This window comes from Oncorhynchus mykiss, chromosome 9 (assembly GCF_057628025.1).
Source record: "Oncorhynchus mykiss isolate SJ-2025 chromosome 9, ASM5762802v1, whole genome shotgun sequence".
Classification (NCBI taxonomy): Eukaryota; Metazoa; Chordata; class Actinopteri; order Salmoniformes; family Salmonidae; genus Oncorhynchus; species Oncorhynchus mykiss.
Window position 1 is genome coordinate 81,888,668 of NC_143030.1, and position 22,378 is coordinate 81,911,045.

General features: G+C 47.2%; 1 protein-coding gene across 2 annotated transcripts in view; it reads left to right on the forward strand.

The window, feature by feature from the left end:
- The window catches only part of ccdc120a (coiled-coil domain containing 120a), a 137,136-nt gene that overhangs the window by 100,479 nt on the left and 14,279 nt on the right, over nt 1-22,378 (forward strand). For both annotated transcript variants that reach the window (XM_036989099.2, XM_036989098.2), the window contains exons 3-8: nt 10,483-10,573; nt 10,703-10,827; nt 13,242-13,358; nt 15,676-15,796; nt 18,991-19,050; nt 19,911-20,091. In XM_036989099.2, the coding sequence (XP_036844994.1) occupies nt 10,540-10,573; nt 10,703-10,827; nt 13,242-13,358; nt 15,676-15,796; nt 18,991-19,050; nt 19,911-20,091 (638 nt within the window). In that variant the 5' untranslated portion in view covers nt 10,483-10,539. The remainder of the gene's footprint in view (nt 1-10,482; nt 10,574-10,702; nt 10,828-13,241; nt 13,359-15,675; nt 15,797-18,990; nt 19,051-19,910; nt 20,092-22,378) is intronic.

Genomic DNA, 22,378 nt, shown 5'->3' on the forward strand with positions numbered 1-22,378 from the left:
CTTCCTCTACCTTCCTCCTCCTCTACCTTCCTCCTCCTCTACCTTCCTCCTCCTCTACCTTCCTCTACCTTCCTCCTCCTCTACCTTCCTCCTCCTCTACCTTCCTCTGCCTCTACCTTCCTCCTCCTCTACCTTCCTCCTCCTCTACCTTCCTCCTCTTCTTCTTTCTTCCCCTCCCCTCATCCCCTGCCCTCTATCCTCTCCCCTCCTCTCATCCCCTGCCCTCTATCCCCTACCCTCTCCCCTTCTCCCATCCCCTACCCTCCTCCCCCCTCCTCTCCTCTAACATTCCTGTGTCCTCACTCGGTCGTGTCAGAGCTTGTATCTCTTCTGCTCTGCTCTCCAAGTCCATACCAACACAGCCTGTCCTGTCCTGCCCATTTCTGTTCATTGCTCCTCTCTGGTCTGTTGTTGTGGTCAGTTCACTCAGCATTCCATACATTTTGTTTTTCATTGAGGAGTTTTTAAATTCATGATAAAAAGTGAAAACATTATCAGGAGCTTAATGTCCCAAAAATCAATTCAACCTAACATCATTATTATTGTATTGTTTAAATGTAACCTTTATTTAACTAGACAAGTCAATTAAGAACTAATTCTTACGCCGGACGACGGTGAGCCAATTGTGCGCCGCCCTATGGGACTTCCAATCACGGCCGGATGTGATTCAGCCTGGATTCGAACCAGGGACTGTAGTGACCCCTCTTGCACTGAGATGCAGCACCTTAGACCGTTGCGCCACTCGGGAGCCCAATTCAACCTAACAAAACCCCAATTCAACCTAACAAAACCACAATTCAACCTAACAAAACCACAATTCAACCTAACAAAACCCCAATTCAACCTAACAAAACCACAATGAAATGAGCCGTCATGGTGACATCAGTTTATCAGTGGCCTGTAATACTACACCTTTACAACATCCCAAATGGCACCCTAGTCCCTATATAGTCCCCTACAGTTGACCAGGGTCAATGGTATGAAGTGGTGCACTATATAGGGAACAGGGTGCCATTTGAGTCCTTCTGTTTGTTCATGTAATGTACTGTTTGTGCCAGCTGCCTTGTCCGTCATCCCTGGCCAATCACTTTCCTTCTCCCCTCAGTGACCTCTGGTATACTAACACATCTAACACATCCTGGGTCATAGATCATTGTCTGTCTGTGTGTGTCTCTCGGTCACGGTCACGCTTGCTTTCTCTCTCTCTCTCGGTCGCCTTCTGTGACCTCTGTATAGTAGATCACTCTCTTCCTATTTTTCCTTTCTTTATCTCTCCCTCTATCTCCCCTGCCTTCTCTCTCTCTCCCCCTGCATTCTCTCTCTCTCTCCCTCTCTCTCCCCTGCCTTCTCTCTCTCTCCCTCTCTCTCCCCTGCCTTCTCTCTCTCTCTCTCCCCCTGCCTTCTCTCTCTCTCCCCCTCTCTCTCCCCCTGCCTTCTCTCTCTCTCCCCCTGCATTCTCTCTCTCTCTCTCTCCCCCTCTCTCCCCCTCTCTCTCCCCCTGCATTCTCTCTCTCTCTCCCTCTCTCTCCCCTGCCTTCTCTCTCTCTCTCCCTCTCTCTCCCCTGCCTTCTCTCTCTCTCTCTCCCCCTGCCTTCTCTCTCCCTCTCTCTCTCTCTCTCTCTCCCTCTCTCTCCCCCTGCCTTCTCTCTCTCTCCCCCTGCCTTCTCTCTCCCCCTGCCTTCTCTCCCTCTCCCCCTGCCTTCTCTCTCCCCCTGCCTTCTCTCCCCCTGTCTTCTCTCTCTCTCCCCCTGTCTTCTCTCTCTCTCCCCCTGCCTTCTCTCTCTCTCCCCCTCTCTCCCCCTCTCTCTCCCCCTGCCTTCTCTCTCTCTCTCCCTCTCTCTCCCCCTGCCTTCTCTCTCTCTCTCTCCCCCTGCCTTCTCTCTCCCTCTCTCTCTCTCTCCCTCTCTCTCCCCCTGCATTCTCTCTCTCTCCCTCTCTCTCCCCCTGCATTCTCTCTCTCTCCCCCTGCCTTCTCTCTCTCTCCCTCTCTCTCCCCTGCCTTCTCTCTCTCTCCCTCTCTCTCCCCCTGCCTTCTCTCTCTCTCCCTCTCTCTCCCCCTGCCTTCTCTCTCTCCCTGCCTTCTTTCTCTCCCTGCCTTCTCTCTCTCCCTGCCTTCTCTCTCTCCCTCTCTCTCCCCCTGCCTTCTCTCTCTCTCCCTCTCTCTCTCCCCCTGCCTTCTCTCTCTCTCTCCCCCTGTCTTCTCTCTCTCCCTCTCTCTCTCCCCATGCCTTCTCTCTCTCCCCCTCTCTCCCCCTGCCTTCTCTCTCTCTCCCTCTCTCTCTCCCCCTGCCTTCTCTCTCTCTCTCCCCTGTCTTCTCTCTCTCCCTCTCTCTCTCCCCATGCCTTCTCTCTCTCCCTCTCTCTCCCCCTGCCTTCTCTCTCTCTCCCTCTCTCTCCCCCTGCCTTCTCTCTCTCTCCCTCTCTCTCCCCCTGCCTTCTCTCTCTCTCCCTCTCTCTCCCCCTGCATTCTCTCTCTCCCTCTCTCTCCCCCTGCCTTCTCTCTCTCCCCCTGCCTTCTCTCTCCCTCTCTCTCCCCCTGCCTTCTCTCTCCCCCTGCCTTCTCTCTCCCCCTGCCTTCTCTCTCCCCCTGCCTTCTCTCTCTCCCTGCATTCTCTCTCTCCCTGCCTTCTCTCTCTCTCCCTCTCTCTCCCCCTGCCTTCACTCTCTCCCTCTCTCTCTCCCCCTGCCTTCTCTCTCACCCTGCCTTCTCTCTCACCCTGCCTTCTCTCTCTCCCTGCCTTCTCTATCTCCCTCTCTCTCCCCCTGCCTTCTCTCTCTCCCTCTCTCCCTCCCCCTGCCTTCTCTCTCCCTGCCTTCTCTCTCTCCCTCTCTCTCTCCCCTTGACTTCTCTCTCTCCCTCTCTCTCTCCCCTTGACTTCTCTCTCTCCCTCTCTCTCTCCCCTGCCTTCTCTCTCTCCCCCTGCCTTCTCTCTCTCTCTCTCTCTCTCTCTCTCCCTGCCTTCTCTCTCTCTCCCCTGCTTTATCTCTCTCCCCCTGCCTTCTCTATCTCTCTCTCTCTCTCTCTCCCTACCTTCTCTCTCTCTCTCCCTGCCTTCTCTCTCTCTCTCTCTCTCCCTGCCTTCTCTCTCTCTCTCCCTGCCTTCTCTCTCTCTCTCTCTCCCTGCCTTCTCTCTCTCCCTCTCTCTCCCCCTGCCTTCTCTCTCCCCCTGCCTTCTCTCTCCCCCTGACTTCTCTCTCTCTCTCTCTCTCTCTGCCTTCTCTCTCTCCCTCTCTCTCCCCCTGCCTTCTCTCTCTCCCTCTCTCTCCCCTGCCTTCTCTCTCCCCTTCTCTCTCCCCCTGCCTTCTCTCCCCTGCCCTCTCTCTCTCTCTCTCTCTGCCTTCTCTCTCTCCCTCTCTCTCCCCCTGCCTTCTCTCTCTCCCTCTCTCTCCCCCTGCCTTCTCTCTCTCCCTCTCTCTCCCCCTGCCTTCTCTCTCTCTTTCTGTTGTAATTATATGAATGGTTAGACCTAGCTCCAGTTAGGAGTTGTTCTCTCCCAGATATGTTCAATAGGAACAAGCAGGACAGATAATCATTGTTTACTCGGAGTCTAGTTGACCGAGAGAGATGTGTATATATATATATCCCCCCCTATATATATAAAACGGTCCTGCTAGATAGTCACCACATTGCTTCCTGGGAGTCTGGGAGGTTCTCTACAGGATGCGGTGATTTGGAAAGTGTTGTTTATGGGAAAGTACAAACATACAGATTGTTTGATTATTTTGTCTTATTGTCCATAGTCAGTAGTTTTACTGGAGAATCACACAGAGACATTTCTTTAGTGATTCTGATCTGTGTTACCACATGTACATGTTAGTCGGTTAGCAGACGCGTTTATCTAGAGCCAGAGTACAGTAGTGAGTGAATATATTTGTCATACTGGTCTTCCCCGTGGGAATCCAACCCACAACCCTGCCGTTGTAAGGGCCACGCTCTACCAACTGAGCCACACGGGACCATGTCATAAATGGCAACCTATTCCCATAAGGCTCTGGTCTAAAGTAGTGCACTATGTAGGGAATAGGGTGCCATAGGGTTCTGGTCTAAAGTAGTGCACTATGTAGGGAATAGGGTGCCATAGGGTTCTGGTCTAAAGTAGTGCACTATGTAGGGAATAGGGTGCCATAGGGTTCTGGTCTAAAGTAGTGCACTATGTAGGGAATAGGGTACCATAGGGTTCTGGTCTAAAGTAGTGCAATATGTAGGGAATAGGGTACCATAGGGTTCTGGTCTAAAGTAGTGCACTATGTAGGGAATATTCCTGTTTATTATTTCAGTTTGTTGTGGTCTGTCTGTCTGTCTATTACACTACATGACCAAAAGTATGTGGACACCTGCTCGTCTAATATCTCATTCCAAAATCATGGGCATTAATTAATATGGAGTCGGTCCCTGTTTTGCTGCTATAACAGCCTCCACTCTTCTGGGAAGGCATTCCACTAGATGTTGGAACATTGCTGCTATAACAGCCTCCACTCTTCTGGGAAGGCTTTCCACTAGATGTTGGAACATTGCTGCTATAACAGCCTCCACTCTTCTGGGAAGGCTTTCCACTAGATGTTGGAACATTGCTGCTATAACAGCCTCCACTCTTCTGGGAAGGCTTTCCACTAGATGTTGGAACATTGCTGCTATAACAGCCTCCACTCTTCTGGGAAGGCTTTCCACTAGACGATGGAACATTGCTGCTATAACAGCCTCCACTCTTCTGGGAAGGCTTTCCACTAGATGTTGGAACATTGCTGCTATAACAGCCTCCACTCTTCTGGGAAGGCTTTCCACTAGATGTTGGAACATTGCTGCTATAACAGCCTCCACTCTTCTGGGAAGGCTTTCCACTAGATGTTGGAACATTGCTGCGGGGACTTGCTTCCATTCAGCCACAAGAGCATTAGTGAGGTCGGGCACTGATGTTGGACGATTAGGACTGGCTCGTAGTCTACGTTCCAATTCATCCCAAAGGTGTTCGATGGGGTTGAGGTCAGGGCTCTGTGCAGGCCAGTCAAGTTCTTCCACACTGATCTCGACTAAACCCATTCCATGAAGCTCCCTAACAAATGGTTTATGTGCTGACGTTACTTCCAGAGATAGTTGTTGGAACTCGGTAGTGGTTGTTGCAACCGAGCACAGACGATTTTTACACGCTATGCATTTCAGCACTCAATGGTCCCGTTCTGTGAGCTTGTGTGGCCTACCACTTCACGGCTGAGCCGTTGTTGCTCCTTGACATTTCCACTTCACAATAACAGCACTTTAACAGATGACCTGGTCAGCTCTTGCAGGGCAAAAATGTAATGAACTGACTTGTTTGAAAGGTGGCATCCTATGACAGTGCCACGTTGAAAGTCACTGAGCTCTTCAGTAAGGTCATTCTACTACCAATGTTTGTCTATGGAGATTGCATGGCTGTGTGCTCGATTTTATACACCTGTCAGAAACGGGTGTGGCTGAAATAGCTGAATCCACTAATTTGAAAGGGTACTTTTGTATATAGAGTATATTTCTGTTCTTTAGTGTTATTGTGTGCGAGTGTGTGTGTGTGTGCGAGTGTGTGTGTGTGTGTGTGTGTGTGCGAGTGTGTGTGCGAGTGCGAGTGTGTGCGAGTGTGCATGTATTATTTCTGTTCTTCAGTGTTATGTCTCTCCTGCTCTCTGTTCTGTTTCCCTCTCTGACTTCCTACTTGATGACGTGTTTTCTGTTCCTGTTTCCTGTTCACTTCCTGTTCCCAGGCATCCCAGGGTCATCTTTGTAGTTGGACCGGCCACAAAAAATAAGCCCCCTACTCCCTAGCCCCCTACTCCCTAGCCCCTACTTGAAAAAAGTACTTTTCTAAGACTAAATAGACTAGAGGAAATGTCTGATTTTCAAGGTAGGCTATTCCATGATGATTTTATTGTGCATCGCAAATATTCAACCAAGACTTGTAAGTACCTGGTTTGCATACCCATTCTTGCCTTAGCATTTCCTGGTTGATATCATAACCTGGAACATCTTTCGTACCCCTATCTCCGTAGGTCTTCACTCCACACAACAGCCAGCGTTTTGAGAGCTGAGCGCTCTCTCTGACCAACCTGGACTCAGGGGTAGGCGTAACATAGTAAATATACATTCGGGACACTCTCAATTCATACGATATGTTATGGTATGTAATTCATTTGTAGATGTCCAACATCCATTTCGTACAATATGTTACGAATTTGCAAAACGTATGATATGTCACAAATCCCATTTTGTTGTGGCTAACGTTAGCTAGGCTAGGGGTTAAGGTTCAGGATAAGAGTTAGGTTTAAGGGTTAGGGGAAGGGTTAGCTAACATGCTAAGTATTTGCAAATGTAGCTAAAATGTAGCATGTGTTTGCAAAGTTGCTAAAGAGCTTAGGGTTGCTAGATGTTCGTGTTAAATGCCCACCCATCCATCCCGACCAACCACCATTGTTTCCTTTTTGCCTGTAGGAACCTTCAGTCTTACGTAACCATACCAAACGTAACATATCATACTAATTTCAGTGTCCCGGACTTACTTTTACTGTTGTTACGTCTAGTCTATGAGACCAGGCTGCTCTGACTGACTGATATGTGGTGCAGCGCATGTGTGATAAATAATTGCCATAATGAACGAGTATCTTTCTGGAATCCATCCATCTGTTTGTTTTTTTTAAATCAATTATATCTCCTAGATAAAAAAATTATATATATATATATAATAAATATATATATATATATATATAATAAATATATATATATAGCAATATAACAGTATTTCTTTGACATGCCCAAGCTGGTCACCGACAGGGAGGATCTGGCTTCCGGAAAGCTCCACTGTATGTAGAGCCCCGACACAGACAGACACACAGGGGCATTCCCCTGCCGTTGTTCCCTCTTCAGAAAGGTGGTTTGTTTCTGGTCGATTTGCACATTTCCTGTTTGGTTAAATCATGATTGATCGTACGTAACCAGGTCAAATATATTCCCTGGCACCGATGCGATCAATTCAAATGTTTGTCGCGCTGCCAAGTAAAATCTGTTTTGGCCGCCGCAGTATTGAACCCTGGGCCCCTACTCGCTAGCCCCCTACCGCCTACTGCCAACACCCTAGGCAATTGAAAGGGTTGGATAGGTATAGGCTAGGTGAAATTGCTCCCATCTATCCAAATCCTTTCACAGGATTAGGGGGTAGGGATAGAGGAGAGGTGTCTAGGGGCTAGGGATAGAGGAGAGGTGTCTAGGGGTTAGGGATAGAGGAGAGGTGGCTAGGGGCTAGGGATAGAGGAGAGGTGTCTAGGGGCTATGGATAGAGGAGAGGTGGCTAGGGGCTAGGGATAGAGGAGAGGTGTCTAGGGGCTAGGGATAGAGGAGAGGTGTCTAGGGGCTAGGGATAGAGGAGACGTGTCTAGGGGCTTGGGATAGAGGAGAGGTGTCTAGGGGCTAGGGATAGAGGAGAGGGGGCTAGGGATAGAGGAGAGGTGGCTAGGGGCTAGGGATAGAGGAGAGGTGTCTAGGGGCTAGGGATAGAGGAGAGGTGTCTAGGGGCTAGGGATAGAGGAGAGGGGGCTAGGGATAGAGGAGAGGTGGCTAGGGGCAAGGGATAGAGGAGAGGGGGCTAGGGATAGAGGAGAGGTGTCTAGGGGCTAGGGATAGAGGAGAGGTGTCTAGGGGTTAGGGATAGAGGAGAGGTGGCTAGGGGCTAGGGATAGAGGAGAGGTGGCTAGGGGCTAGGGATAGAGGAGAGGGGGCTAGGGATAGAGGAGAGGTGGCTAGGGGCTAGAGATAGAGGAGAGGTGTCTAGGGGCTACGGGCTGTGTCTGGACAGGCTCGTGTTTCCTTGGTTGGTTGGAAAGAGGGGTCGTAGAGTGCATCGTGTTACAATAAAGATGACAAGTCTTTTTTCAGTCCTAAATCATAACACAAAACATTTCTCCGTCTCAGTCTAGCTGGGGCGGGGGGGGGGATTAAATATGGTGGTTCTTTTTTCTGTCTCACTGGCAGTCTTGAAATGAATCTTTATTCTGCTATCATCCTGATTCAGTTCAGTTCTTTAACCTTTTACTTAGACAGGTTTTGTTTGACTATGCTTCTACTCTCCAACATCCAGTTGTCTGGTTTCTCAAAAGGCTTTGTTGTTGTTGTTGTTGTTGTTGTTGTATACAGAGCATAGACTTTGAAGACTGTTGAGTGGTGCCCCCGTCAGGTCTGTATCAGTACTATTGAGTGGCGCCCCCGTAAGGCCTGTATCAGTACTGTTGAGTGGCGCCCCCGTAAGGCCTGTATCAGTACTGTTGAGTGGCGCCCCCGTCAGGTCTGTTTGTATCAGTACTGTTGAGTGGCGCCCCCGTAAGGTCTGTATCAGTACTGTTGAGTGGTGCCCCATCAGGTCTGTATCAGTACTGTTGAGTGGCGCCCCCATCAGGTCTGTATCAGTACTGTTGAGTGGCGCCCCCATCAGGTCTGTATCAGTACTGTTGAGTGGCGCCCCCATCAGGTCTGTATCAGTACTGTTGAGTGGTGCCCCATCAGGCCTGTATCAGTACTGTTGAGTGGTGCCCCATCAGGTCTGTATCAGTACTGTTGAGTGGTGCCCCCGTCAGGCCTGTATCAGTACTGTTGAGTGGTGCCCCATCAGGTCTGTATCAGTACTGTTGAGTGGTGCCCCCATCAGGCCTGTATCAGTACTGTTGAGTGGCGCCCCCATCAGGTCTGTATCAGTACTGTTGAGTGGCGCCCCCATCAGGTCTGTATCAGTACTGTTGAGTGGTGCCCCATCAGGCCTGTATCAGTACTGTTGAGTGGTGCCCCATCAGGTCTGTATCAGTACTGTTGAGTGGTGCCCCGTCAGGCCTGTATCAGTACTTTTGAGTGGTGCCCCGTCAGGTCTGTATCAGTACTGTTGAGTGGTGCCCCGTCAGGTCTGTATCAGTACTGTTGAGTGGTGCCCCATCAGGTCTGTATCAGTACTGTTGAGTGGTGCCCCATCAGGTCTGTATCAGTACTGTTGAGTGGCGCCCCCATCAGGTCTGTATCAGTACTGTTGAGTGGCGCCCCCATCAGGTCTGTATCAGTACTGTTGAGTGGCGCCCCCATCAGGTCTGTATCAGTACTGTTGAGTGGTGCCCCATCAGGCCTGTATCAGTACTGTTGAGTGGTGCCCCCGTCAGGCCTGTATCAGTACTGTTGAGTGGTGCCCCATCAGGTCTGTATCAGTACTGTTGAGTGGCGCCCCCATCAGGTCTGTATCAGTACTGTTGAGTGGCGCCCCATCAGGTCTGTATCAGTACTGTTGAGTGGTGCCCCTGTCAGGTCTGTATCAGTACTGCAGCGTTGTGCTGACTACAGCCCAGCCAGAAACATGTGTAGTGTCCCTCTTGCCTGCCAATCCATTACCCACAACTGTTTTCTAGGTGGAAACCAGACACTGATTTAGAAAAACAAGGACAAACACCAGCAGACACTGGAGTGGTCCGTCCCCCTGGTCCGTCCCCCTGGTCCGTCCCCCTGGTCCGTCCCTCTGGTCCGTCCTCCTGGTCCGTCCTCCTGGTCCGTCCCCCTGGTCCGTCCCTCTGGTCCGTCCCCCTGGTCCTTACCTCTGGTCCCTGGTCCCCCTGGTCCGTCCCCCTGGTCCGTCCCCCTGGTCCTTACCTCTGGTCCCCCTGGTCCGTCCCCCTGGTCCGTCCCCCTGGTCGGTCCCCCTGGTCCGTCCCTCTGGTCCGTCCTCCTTATCCTTACCTCTGGTCCCTGATCCCCCTGATCCGTCCTCCTGGTCCGTCCTCCTGGTCCGTCCCCCTGGTCCGTCCCCCTGGTCCGTCCCCCTGGTCCGTCCTCCTGGTCCGTCCCTCTGGTCCGTCCCTCTGGTCCGACCCTCTGGTCCGTCCCTCTGGTCCGTCCTCCTGGTCCGTCCTCCTGGCCCGTCCCCCTGGTCCGTCCCCCTGGTCCGTCCTCCTGGTCCGTCCCCCTGGTCCGTCCCCCTGGTCCGTCCCCCTGGTCTGTCCCCCTGGTCCGTCCCCCTGGTCCGTTCCCCTGGTCCGTCCTCCTGGTCCTTACCTCTGGTCCCCCTGGTCCTTACCTCTGGTCCTTACCTCTGGTCCCTGGTCCCTCTGGTCCGTCCCCCTGGTCCGTCCCCCTGGTCCGTCCCCCTGGTCCGTCCCCCTGGTCCGTCCTCCTGGTCCGTCCTCCTGGTCCGTCCTCCTGGTCCGTCCTCCTGGTCCGTCCCCCTGGTCCGTCCCCCTGGTCCGCCCCTCTGGTCCGCCCCTCTGGTCCGTCCACCTGGTCCTTACCCATGGTCCGTCCTCCTGGTCCTTACCTCTGGTCTCTGGTCCCCCTGGTCCATCCCGCTGGTCCTTACCTCTGGTCTATCCCCCCTCTGTGTGTGTGAGATCTGTTGGGATGCACTCAGAGCAGCGAACACACCCGACATGTCTGATTCCTCCTCCTCTCTGTGTGTGTGTGTGTGTGTGTGTGTGTGTGTGTGTGTGTGTGTGTGTGTGTAGGTGAGTGATCTGTTGGGATGCACTGAGAGCAGCGAGGTCACCTGGGACACACCTGACATGGAGGTCAAGGGTCATCTCATCTCAGTACCTGGTGAGGAAATAAAACATGTATTTTATATACCTAATTTAGCGATAGCAATTTTAGTTTTTAGTGAAAGAATGTATAGCCATGTTTGATCAACACTTAGCATGTCATCTCCTTCTTCTGTGTGTTGTGTAGACCTGCTGGGTGGCAGTCCGGAGGCTGTTGAAAGGATGACAGAACTACAGGAGAGAAGACGCAGTCTCGAGACTCTACTGAATAGCAGACTGGCTGAGCTACGGAGAGTCTGTCTGCAGGAGGCGGTCAGTACACGTACTCACAGCCAAAAACTGATGACTAGTTTGTCACGTTTCCTTCTGGTACACGTACTCACAGCCAAATACTGACGACTAGTATGTCATGTTTCCTTCTGGTACACGTACTCACAGCCAAATACTGACAACTAGTATGTCACGTTTCCTTCTGGTACACGTACTCACAGCCAAATACTGACGACTAGTATGCCACGTTTCCTTCTGGTACACGTACTCACAGCCAAATACTCAGGACTAGTATGTCACGTTTCCTTCTGGTACACGTACTCACAGCCAAATACTGGCGACTAGTTTGTCACGTTTCCTTCTGGTACACGTACTCACAGCCAAATACTGACGACTAGTATGTCACGTTTCCTTCTGGTACATGTACTCACAGCCAAATACTGACGACTAGTATGTCACGTTTCCTTCTGGTACACGTACTCACAGCCAAATACTGACGACTAGTATGTCACGTTTCCTTCTGGTACATGTACTCACAGCCAAATACTGGCGACTAGTTTGTCACGTTTCCTTCTGGTACACGTACTCACAGCCAAATACTGACAACTAGTATGTCACGTTTCCTTCTGGTACACGTACTCACAGCCAAATACTGACAACTAGTATGTCACGTTTCCTTCTGGTACATGTACTCACAGCCAAATACTGACAACTAGTATGTCACGTTTCCTTCTGGTACACGTACTCACAGCCAAATACTGACGACTAGTATGTCACGTTTCCTTCTGGTACATGTACTCACAGCCAAATACTGACGACTAGTATGTCACGTTTCTTTCTGGTAATGTTCCGTGTCTGTTTGTCCTGTCCAGGACCTGACTATAACAGGAGTTGACAGGAGAGCTTCCTGGTGATTTATCTTGTTAATGTGGTGTATTCGTCTATAACAGGAGAGCTTCCTGGTGATTTATCTTGTTAATGTGGTGTATTCGTCTATAACAGGAGAGCTTCCTGGTGATGTATCTTGTTAATGTGGTGTATTCGTCTATAACAGGAGTTGACAAGAGAGCTTCCTGGTGATGTATCTTGTTAATGTGGTGTATTCGTCTATAACAGGAGAGCTTCCTGGTGATTTATCTTGTTAATGTGGTGTATTCGTCTATAACAGGAGAGCTTCCTGGTGATGTATCTTGTTAATGTGGTGTATTCGTCTATAACAGGAGAGCTTCCTGGTGATTTATCTTGTTAATGTGGTGTATTTGTCTATAACAGGAGAGCTTCCTGGTGATTTATCTTGTTAATGTGGTGTATTCGTCTATAACAGGAGAGCTTCCTGGTGATTTATCTTGTTAATGTGGTGTATTCGTCTATAACAGGAGTTGACAGGAGAGCTTCCTGGTGATTTATCTTGTTAATGTGGTGTATTCGTCTATAACAGGAGAGCTTCCTGGTGATGTATCTTGTTAATGTGGTGTATTCGTCTATAACAGGAGTTGACAAGAGAGCTTCCTGGTGATGTATCTTGTTAATGTGGTGTATTCGTCTATAACAGGAGAGCTTCCTGGTGATTTATCTTGTTAATGTGGTGTATTCGTCTATAACAGGAGAGCTTCCTGGTGATGTATCTTGTTAATGTGGTGTATTCGTCTATAACAGGAGAGCTTCCTGGTGATTTATCTTGTTAATGTGGTGTATTCGTCTATAACAGGAGAGCTTCCTGGTGATTTATCTTGTTAATGTGGTGTATTCGTCTATAACAGGAGTTGACAGGAGAGCTTCCTGGTGATTTATCTTGTTAATGTGGTGTATTCGTCTATAACAGGAGAGCTTCCTGGTGATTTATCTTGTTAATGTGGTGTATTCGTCTATAACAGGAGAGCTTCCTGGTGATTTATCTTGTTAATGTGGTGTATTCGTCTATAACAGGAGAGCTTCCTGGTGATGTATCTTGTTAATGTGGTGTATTCGTCTATAACAGGAGTTGACAGGAGAGCTTCCTGGTGATGTATCTTGTTAATGTGGTGTATTCGTCTATAACAGGAGAGCTTCCTGGTGATGTATCTTGTTAATGTGGTGTATTCGTCTATAACAGGAGAGCTTCCTGGTGATTTATCTTGTTAATGTGGTGTATTCGTCTATAACAGGAGAGCTTCCTGGTGATTTATCTTGTTAATGTGGTGTATTCGTCTATAACAGGAGAGCTTCCTGGTGATTTATCTTGTTAATGTGGTGTATTTGTCTATAACAGGAGAGCTTCCTGGTGATTTATCTTGTTAATGTGGTGTATTCGTCTATAACAGGAGAGCTTCTTGGTGATTTATCTTGTTAATGTGGTGTATTCGTCTATAACAGGAGAGCTTCCTGGTGATGTATCTTGTTAATGTGGTGTATTCGTCTATAACAGGAGAGCTTCCTGGTGATTTATCTTGTTAATGTGGTGTATTCGTCTATAACAGGAGTTGACAGGAGAGCTTCCTGGTGATTTCCCCCTGGAGGCTGGGGAGAGACGCCCCAACGTACGCCGTCGGGCCGGATCCTACCGCCACGGACCCAAGACTATTATAAAGACAGAGGTAAAAGAGGATTTGAATATTACCACACAGACTGATACATTCTACTCAGAAAGCAGAACACCCCCCCCCCCCCTCCTAATTTAACCTAATTTAACCTGTTATCCCTCTGATCATTTTTCAGATCAAATCAAATGTATTTACAGTGCCTTGCGAAAGTATTCAGCTCCCTTGAACTTTGCGACCTTTTGCCACATTTCAGGCTTCAAACAAAGATATAAAACTGTATTTTTTTGTGAAGAATCAACAACAAGTGGGACACAATCATGAAGTGGAACGACATTTATTGGATATTTCAAACTTTTTTAACAAATCAAAAACTGAAAAATTGGGCGTGCAAAGTTATTCAGCCCCCTTAAGTTAATACTTTGTAGCGCCACCTTTTGCTGCGATTACAGCTGTAAGTCGCTTGGGGTATGTCTCTATCAGTTTTGCACATCGAGAGACTGACATTTTTTCCCATTCCTCCTTGCAAAACACCTCGAGCTCAGTGAGGTTGGATGGAGAGCATTTGTGAACAGCAGTTTTCAGTTCTTTCCACAGATTCTCGATTGGATTCAGGTCTGGACTTTGACTTGGCCATTCTAACACCTGGATATGTTTATTTTTGAACCATTCCATTGTAGATTTTGCTTTATGTTTTGGATCATTGTCTTGTTGGAAGACAAATCTCCGTCCCAGTCTCAGGTCTTTTGCAGACTCCATCAGGTTTTCTTCCAGAATGGTCCTGTATTTGGCTCCATCCATCTTCCCATCAATTTTAACCATCTTCCCTGTCCCTGCTGAAGAAAAGCAGGCCCAAACCATGATGCTGCCACCACCATGTTTGACAGTGTTGCTTTTACGCCAAACATAACGTTTTGCATTGTTGCCAAAAAGTTCAATTTTGGTTTCATCTGACCAGAGCACCTTCTTCCACATGTTTGGTGTGTCTCCCAGGTGGCTTGTGGCAAACTTTAAACAACACTTTTTATGGATATCTTTAAGAAATGGCTTTCTTCTTGCCACTCTTCCATAAAGGCCAGATTTGTGCAATATACGACTGATTGTTGTCCTATGGACAGAGTCTCCCACCTCAGCTGTAGATCTCTGCAGTTCATCCAGAGTGATCATGGGCCTCTTGGCTGCATCTCTGATCAGTCTTCTCCTTGTATGAGCTGAAAGTTTAGAGGGACGGCCAGGTCTTGGTAGATTTGCAGTGGTCTGATACTCCTTCCATTTCAATATTATCGCTTGCACAGTGCTCCTTGGGATGTTTAAAGCTTGGGAAATCTTTTTGTATCCAAATCCGGCTTTAAACTTCTTCACAACAGTATCTCCGACCTGCCTGGTGTGTTCCTTGTTCTTCATGATGCTCTCTGCGCTTTTAACGGACCTCTGAGACTATCACAGTGCAGGTGCATTTATACGGAGACTTGATTACACACAGGTGGATTGTATTTATCATCATTAGTCATTTAGGTCAACATTGGATCATTCAGAGATCCTCACTGAACTTCTGGAGAGAGTTTGCTGCACTGAAAGTAAAGGGGCTGAATAATTTTGCACGCCCAATTTTTCAGTTTTTGATTTGTTAAAAAAGTTTGAAATATCCAATAAATGTCGTTCCACTTCATGATTGTGTCCCACTTGTTGTTGATTCTTCACAAAAAAAATACAGTTTTATATCTTTATGTTTGAAGCCTGAAATGTGGCAAAAGGTCGCAAAGTTCAAAGGGGCCGAATACTTTCGCAAGGCACTGTATATAGCCCTTCGTACATCAGCTGATATCTCAAAGTGCTGTACAGAAACCCAGCCTAAAACCCCAAACACCAAGCAATGCAGGTGTAGAAACACGGTGGCTAGGAAAAAAACTCCCTAGAAAGGCCAAAACCTAGGAAGAAACCTAGAGAGGAACCAGGCTATGTGGGTTGGCCAGTCCTCTTCTGGCTGTGCCGGGTGGAGATTATAACAGAACATGGCCAAGATGTTCAAATGTTCATAAATGACCAGCATGGTCGAATAATAATAAGGCAGAACAGTTGAAACTGGAGCAGCAGCACGGCCAGGTGGACTGGGGACAGCAAGGAGTCATCATGTCAGGTAGTCCTGGGGCATGGTCCTAGGGCTCAGGTCCTCCGAGAGAGAGAAAGAAAGAGAGAATTAGAGAGAGCATACTTAAATTCACACAGGACACCGAATACAGGTGGTAAGATGCATTGTAGGATGAGAGACCGTTGAGAGACAGCACAATCTCGTTTTTGTACCGCTACGAGAATGGTAGTGAACGGTGAATGTGACGACAAAATAAACTAAATGAACCCATCTTCTGATGTGTAGGAGGAGGTGTGTCAGAGGAAGCCGAAGAAGGCGCTGTTCAGCGGTGCCCTGAGACGCCGTGTAGACTCTGATCAGCACCCGGCGCACAGCAAGAGGACTGTGCACAGAGGATGTCACACGGGTAATAACTTACCACCTTTTACTGTGACTGGTTGAAATACACACAGGTAAAAATGCTAACCTCTCCTGTTATTGTAATGGTGAGAGGTTAGCATGTTTTGGGGGTATGATATAAAATGCTAACCTCCCCTGTTATTGTAATGGTGAGAGGTTAGCATGTCTTGGGGGTTTGATATAAAATGCTAACCTCCCCTGTTATTGTAATGGTGAGAGGTTAGCATGTCTTGGGGGTATGATATAAAACGCTAACCTCCCCTGTTATTGTAATGGTGAGAGGTTAGCATGTCTTGGGGGTATGATTTAAGATGCTAACCTCCCCTGTTATTGTAATGGTGAGAGGTTAGCATGTCTTGGGGGTTTGATATAAAACGCTAACCTCTCCTGTTATTGTAATGGTGAGAGGTTAGCATGTCTTGGGGGTATGATATAAAATGCTAACCTCCCCTGTTATTGTAATGGTGAGAGGTTAGCATGTCTTGGGGGTATGATATAAAATGCTAGCCTGTTATTGTAATGGTGAGAGATTAGCATGTTTTGGGGGTATGATATAAAATGCTAACCTCCTCTGTTGTTGTAATGGTGAAAGGTTAGCATGTCTTGGGGCTATGATATAAAATGCTAACCTCCCCTGTTATTGTAATAGTGAAAGGTTAGCATGTCTTGGGGTTATGATATAAAATGCTAACTACCCCTGTTATTGTAATGGTGAAAGGTTAGCATGTCTTGGGGGTATGCTAACCTCCCCTGTTATTGTAATAGTGAAAGGTTAGCATGTCTTGGGGTTATGATATAAAATGCTAACTACCCCTGATATTGTAATGGTGAAAGGTTAGCATGTCTTGGGGGTTATGATATAAAATGCTAACCTCCCCTGTTATTGTAATGGTGAAAAGTTAGCATGTCTTGGGTGTATGATATAAAATGCTAACTACCCCTGTTATTGGTAATGGAGAGAGGTTAGCATGTCTTGGGGGTATGATATAAAATGCTAACTACCCCTGTTATTGTAATGGTGAAAGGTTAGCATGTCTTGGGGGTTTGATATTTGACCCTCTGTAACCTTCTCACTCCTCATTATTCACGATTCATTCAGGATTATCCGTAACCATGGCAGCATTCAAATTTAATGTAGATGTGTTTAGAAACATATTGTATTCTTGTTTACAGTGAAAGTGACTCCAAAATGACACGATACCTTTTATTCACCATTCTAAACTTTTGACTACTTTAATACACATGTAAGTGAATTTGTCGACTATGTACAAAAAGAACGGTTCACCCTATATTAATGAAAATACCCTCGAATTACAGCTAACAGTCTGCACTTCAACCTCGTAGTCATTGTTTGTTTTCAAATGCAAGCTTGTGACGTATAAAGGCTAAACAACCAAATGCTTCACTGTCCCAGTAATTACACTGTAGTTTTATATGCTTATGCCAAGTCTCCAGAATCCAGTCAGGAAACACACACACACACACACACACACACACACACACACACACACACACACACACAATCACACACACACACACACACACAATCACACACACACACACACACACACACACAAATACATACATACAGAGCCACACACACACACACACAATCACACACACACAATCACACACACACAATCACACACACACACACATACATACAGAGCCACACACACACATACATACAGAGCCACACACACACACACACACACAGTCACACACACACACACACAATCACACACACACACACACACAATCACACACACACACAATCACACACACACACACACACACACACACAGGTAGCACTTAGGAATGGATCAGAGGATTATGATGTCATGGCTGCACTGTGGGAACCGTGTGTGTGTGTGTGTGTGTGTGTGTTTAATACCGTGGTTGTTAGATTCCTTAGGAACTCAGGTTCCTCTTCCATGCCTGGAAAAAAACCAAACCACTGACCCTGGAAAGGCAGAGACAGACTGGGGGAGATAGAAAGGGAGGGAGGGTGGACATTGTTACAGAGGAGAGGAGGAAGTCCGGAACAGTCTCGTTATTACTGGGCTGACACACACACACACACACACACACGATGTCCAGGGAAAGCACATGGAGGCATGGTGGACAGACAGAGAACAATGCTACCAGTTATGTAACTACCACCTGACTCACTCTACCATGGGCACTCGGAAATGGCACCCTATTCCCTATTTAGTGCACTACTTTTGGCCAGACTGTGTTTTAGTGCACTACTTTTGGCCAGACTGTGTTTTAGTGCACCACTTTTGGCCAGACTGTGTTTTAGTGCACTACTTTTGGCCACACTGTGTTTTAGTGCACCACTTTTGGCCAGACTGTGTTTTAGTGCACTACTTTTGGCCACACTGTGTTTTAGTGCACCACTTTTGGCCAGACTGTGTTTTAGTGCACCACTTTTGGCCAGACTGTGTTTTAGTGCACTACTTTTGGCCACACTGTGTTTTAGTGCACTACTTTTGGCCAGACTGTGTTTTAGTGCACTACTTTTGGCCACACTGTGTTTTAGTGCACTACTTTTGGCCAGACTGTGTTTTAGTGCACTACTTTTGGCCAGACTGTGTTTTAGTGCACTACTTTTGGCCACACTGTGTTTTAGTGCACTACTTTTGGCCACACTGTGTTTTAGTGCACTACTTTTGGCCAGACTGTGTTTTAGTGCACTACTTTTGGCCACACTGTGTTTTAGTGCACTACTTTTGGCCACACTGAGTTTTAGTGCACTACTTTTGCCCACACTGAGTTTTAGTGCACTACTTTTGCCCACACTGAGTTTTAGTGCACTACTTTTGGCCACACTGAGTTTTAGTGCACTACTTTTGCCCACACTGAGTTTTAGTGCACTACTTTTGACCACACTGAGTTTTAGTGCACTACTAAATAGAGAAGTGTGTGCTGTACTCAGATGCAGCCCTTGTGACGGTGTGTACACGGAGAGCACAGGGTGAGGGCTGAATCTTACCGGAGATACACAGAGCAATTCTAATGTCAATCGTGGACTGATTCTTATAGGGGATATGCATGGAAATGTGACTCATGTCACAAGGCACAGATTTCAGGTTAAGATTTAGATATTTAGATATAAGGGACAGTGTGTGAAGTTATATGGTGCAATCTGACTATGTTGAAATCTGACTTTGTGTGTGTGTGTGTATTCCTCCACAGATGACACGGTGAACTCCGAGAGCAGCTCCACGTCTGATTCTACAGGGGACCATGACAACGGTAAGACAATAGGAAGATCCTAGTCATGCTAACACAGTACATGCTAGTCATGCTAACACAGTTCATGCTAACATAGTAGATCCTAGTAATGTTAAATACAGTACAACCTAGTCATGTTAACACAGTACATCCTAGTCATGCTAACACAGTACATCCTAGTCATGTTAACACAGTACATCCTAGTCATGCTAACACAGTACATCCTAGTCATGTTAACAGAGTACATCCTAGTCATGCTAACACAGTACATGCTAGTCATGCTAACACAGTACATGCTAGTCATGCTAACACAGTACATGCTAGTCATGCTAACACAGTAGATCCTAGTCATGTTAAATACAGTACAGCCTAGTCATGCTAACACAGTACATGCTAGTCATGCTAACACAGTACATGCTAGTCATGCTAACACAGTACATCCTAGTCATGTTAACACAGTACATCCTAGTCATGTTAACAGAGTACATCCTAGTCATGCTAACACAGTACATGCTAGTCATGCTAACACAGTACATGCTAGTCATGCTAACACAGTAGATCCTAGTCATGTTAAATACAGTACAGCCTAGTCATGCTAACACAGTACATGCTAGTCATGCTAACACAGTACATGCTAGTCATGCTAACACAGTAGATCCTAGTGATGCTAACACAGTACATCCTAGTCATGCTAACACAGTAGATCCTAGTCATGTTAAATACAGTACAGCCTAGTCATGCTAACACAGTACATGCTAGTCATGCTAACACAGTACATCCTAGTCATGCTAACACAGTACATCCTGCAAAGGTTTACTTTCAGTCCTCACCAAACTTTCATCCGTCTCTGTCTTTTCTCTCGCTCGCCTCTCTGTCTCTAGATGAGTCTTCGGGTGTGGCCCCTGACTGCCTGTCCCCGTCTCGGCCCCGGCTGGCCCCTGGTAACGGTAATGGGAGCAGCAGTAGTCCAGACAGCAGGCTGTGTAGGAAGCTTTCTCCTGTTGAGATCTATTATGCGATGAGGACCACCACGCAACCCAACTCACTGGCCCTCTCTGCCAGGTACTGCTGCAGCTACACACTATCTCTGACCTAATGGCAATCGTTCACATGTATTTTCAAATGTCATACTGTGTAATTGTACAAAGTAAATTAATAAGTTACTGTTTGTACAAACTGATGATACAAACTAGTCAGTACAAACTGATGATACAAACTAGTCAGTACAAACTGATGATACAAACTAGTCTGTACAAACTGATGATACAAACTAGTCTGTACAAACTGATGATACAAACTAGTCTGTACAAACTGATGATACAAACTAGTCTGTACAAACTGATGATACAAACTAGTCAGTACAAACTGATGTACAAAAACAATTAGGAACCCCTTCCTAATATATGAGTTGCAGACCCTTTTTGCTCTCAGAACAGCCTCAATTCGTCAGGGAACTCTACAGGGATGCTGACCCATGTTGAATCCAATGCTTTCCCACAGTTGTGTCAAGTTGGCTGGTTGTGGATCTGTACTCCGAATAGTTCGTTCCATCTCATCCCACAGACGCTCAATTGGATGGAGACTTGTTGACTGGGCAGGCCACTGCAGTAAGCTGGAATTCACTGTGATGATCGTGGAACCATTCCTGGTGCCATGGGGCATTATTAGATGGATACACTGCTGCCATGAAAGGATGCACCTGATTGGCTACGATGTTCAGATGTCCTTTGGTATTTAAACGTTGCACCACTTTTATCAAAGGTGCCCAATGTGTGCCATGAAAACACGCCCCACACCATCACACCACCGCCACCACCGCCACCAGCCTGCAATGTTGACACGGATGTATGTATGTACTCGTGGTTTTCTCCATACCTTAGTCCTCCCATCAGCGTGAAACAGCAGAAACGGGAGTATTCGTCAGACCAGATCATGTTTTTCACATCCTCCAGTGTTTTCGTTCCTCAGCCCAATGCAATCACCGTTTATTTTTTATCTTGTTTTGCTGAAAGAAGTGGAACTCTGGTCGTCAGCTGCCATACCGTTACCGCGTTCACGTTAACGTACGGACAAGTTGTGCATTCTTTCATTGGGTCTCACCAATGTTGTACTGGACTGTCAGTTGACTAACTGTAGCCTGGCTGTTGCTCTGCACAATTCGTGTGGTGGACCAATCTTTGATACACACCGGGAAACTGTTGAGCCTGAAAAACCCAGCAGCGTTGCAGTTCTTGACACACTTAAGCCGGTGCACCTGGCACCTACTACCATACCCAGTTCAAAGGCACTTAAATATTTTGTCTTACCCATTCACCCTCTGAATGGCATAGATACACAATCCATGTCCCAGTTTGTCTCAAGGCTTAAAAATCCTTCTTTAACCCAGTCTCCTCCCCCTTCATCTACACTGATTGAAGTGGATTTAACAGGTGACATCCATAAGGGATCAGAGGCTTTCACCTGGATTCACCTGGTCAGTCTATGTCATGGAATGAGAAGGTGTTCCTAATGTTTTGTCCACTCAGTGTATAATAGGTTTTCTTTCTTCTTCAAAAGTTCCTGTAAACCACTGATACACAGGAAGAGCGATGTTGTCTCCTACAGAATCTACGGCCCAGTTTCATACATTCTGACCAGGAAGAGCGACGTTGTCTCCTACAGAATCTACGGCCCAGTTTCATACATTCTGACCAGGAAGAGCGATGTTGTCTCCTACAGAATCTACGGCCCAGTTTCATACATTCTGACCAGGAAGAGCGATGTTGTCTCCTACAGAATCTACGGCCCAGTTTCATACATTCTGACCAGGAAGAGCGATGTTGTCTCCTACAGAATCTATGGCCCAGTTTCATACATTTTAACCAGGAAGAGCGATGTTGTCTCCTACAGAATCTACGGCCCAGTTTCATACATTCTGACCAGGAAGAGCGATGTTGTCTCCTACAGAATTTACGGCCCAGTTTCATACATTCTGACCAGGAAGAGGGACGTTGTCTCCTACAGAATTTATGGCCCAGTTTCATACATTCTGACCAGGAAGAGCGACGTTGTCTCCTACAGAATTTATGGCCCAGTTTCATACATTCTGACCAGGAAGAGCGATGTTGTCTCCTACAGAATTTACGGCCCAGTTTCATATATTCTAACCAGGAAGAGCGATGTTGTCTCCTACAGAATTTACGGCCCAGTTTCATATATTCTGACCAGGAAGAGCGATGTTGTCTCCTACAGAATCTATGGCCATAGTTTCATACATTCTGACCAGGAAGAGCGATGTTGTCTCCTACAGAATTTACGGCCCAGTTTAATACATTCGAACCAGGAAGAGCGATGTTGTCTCCTACAGAAT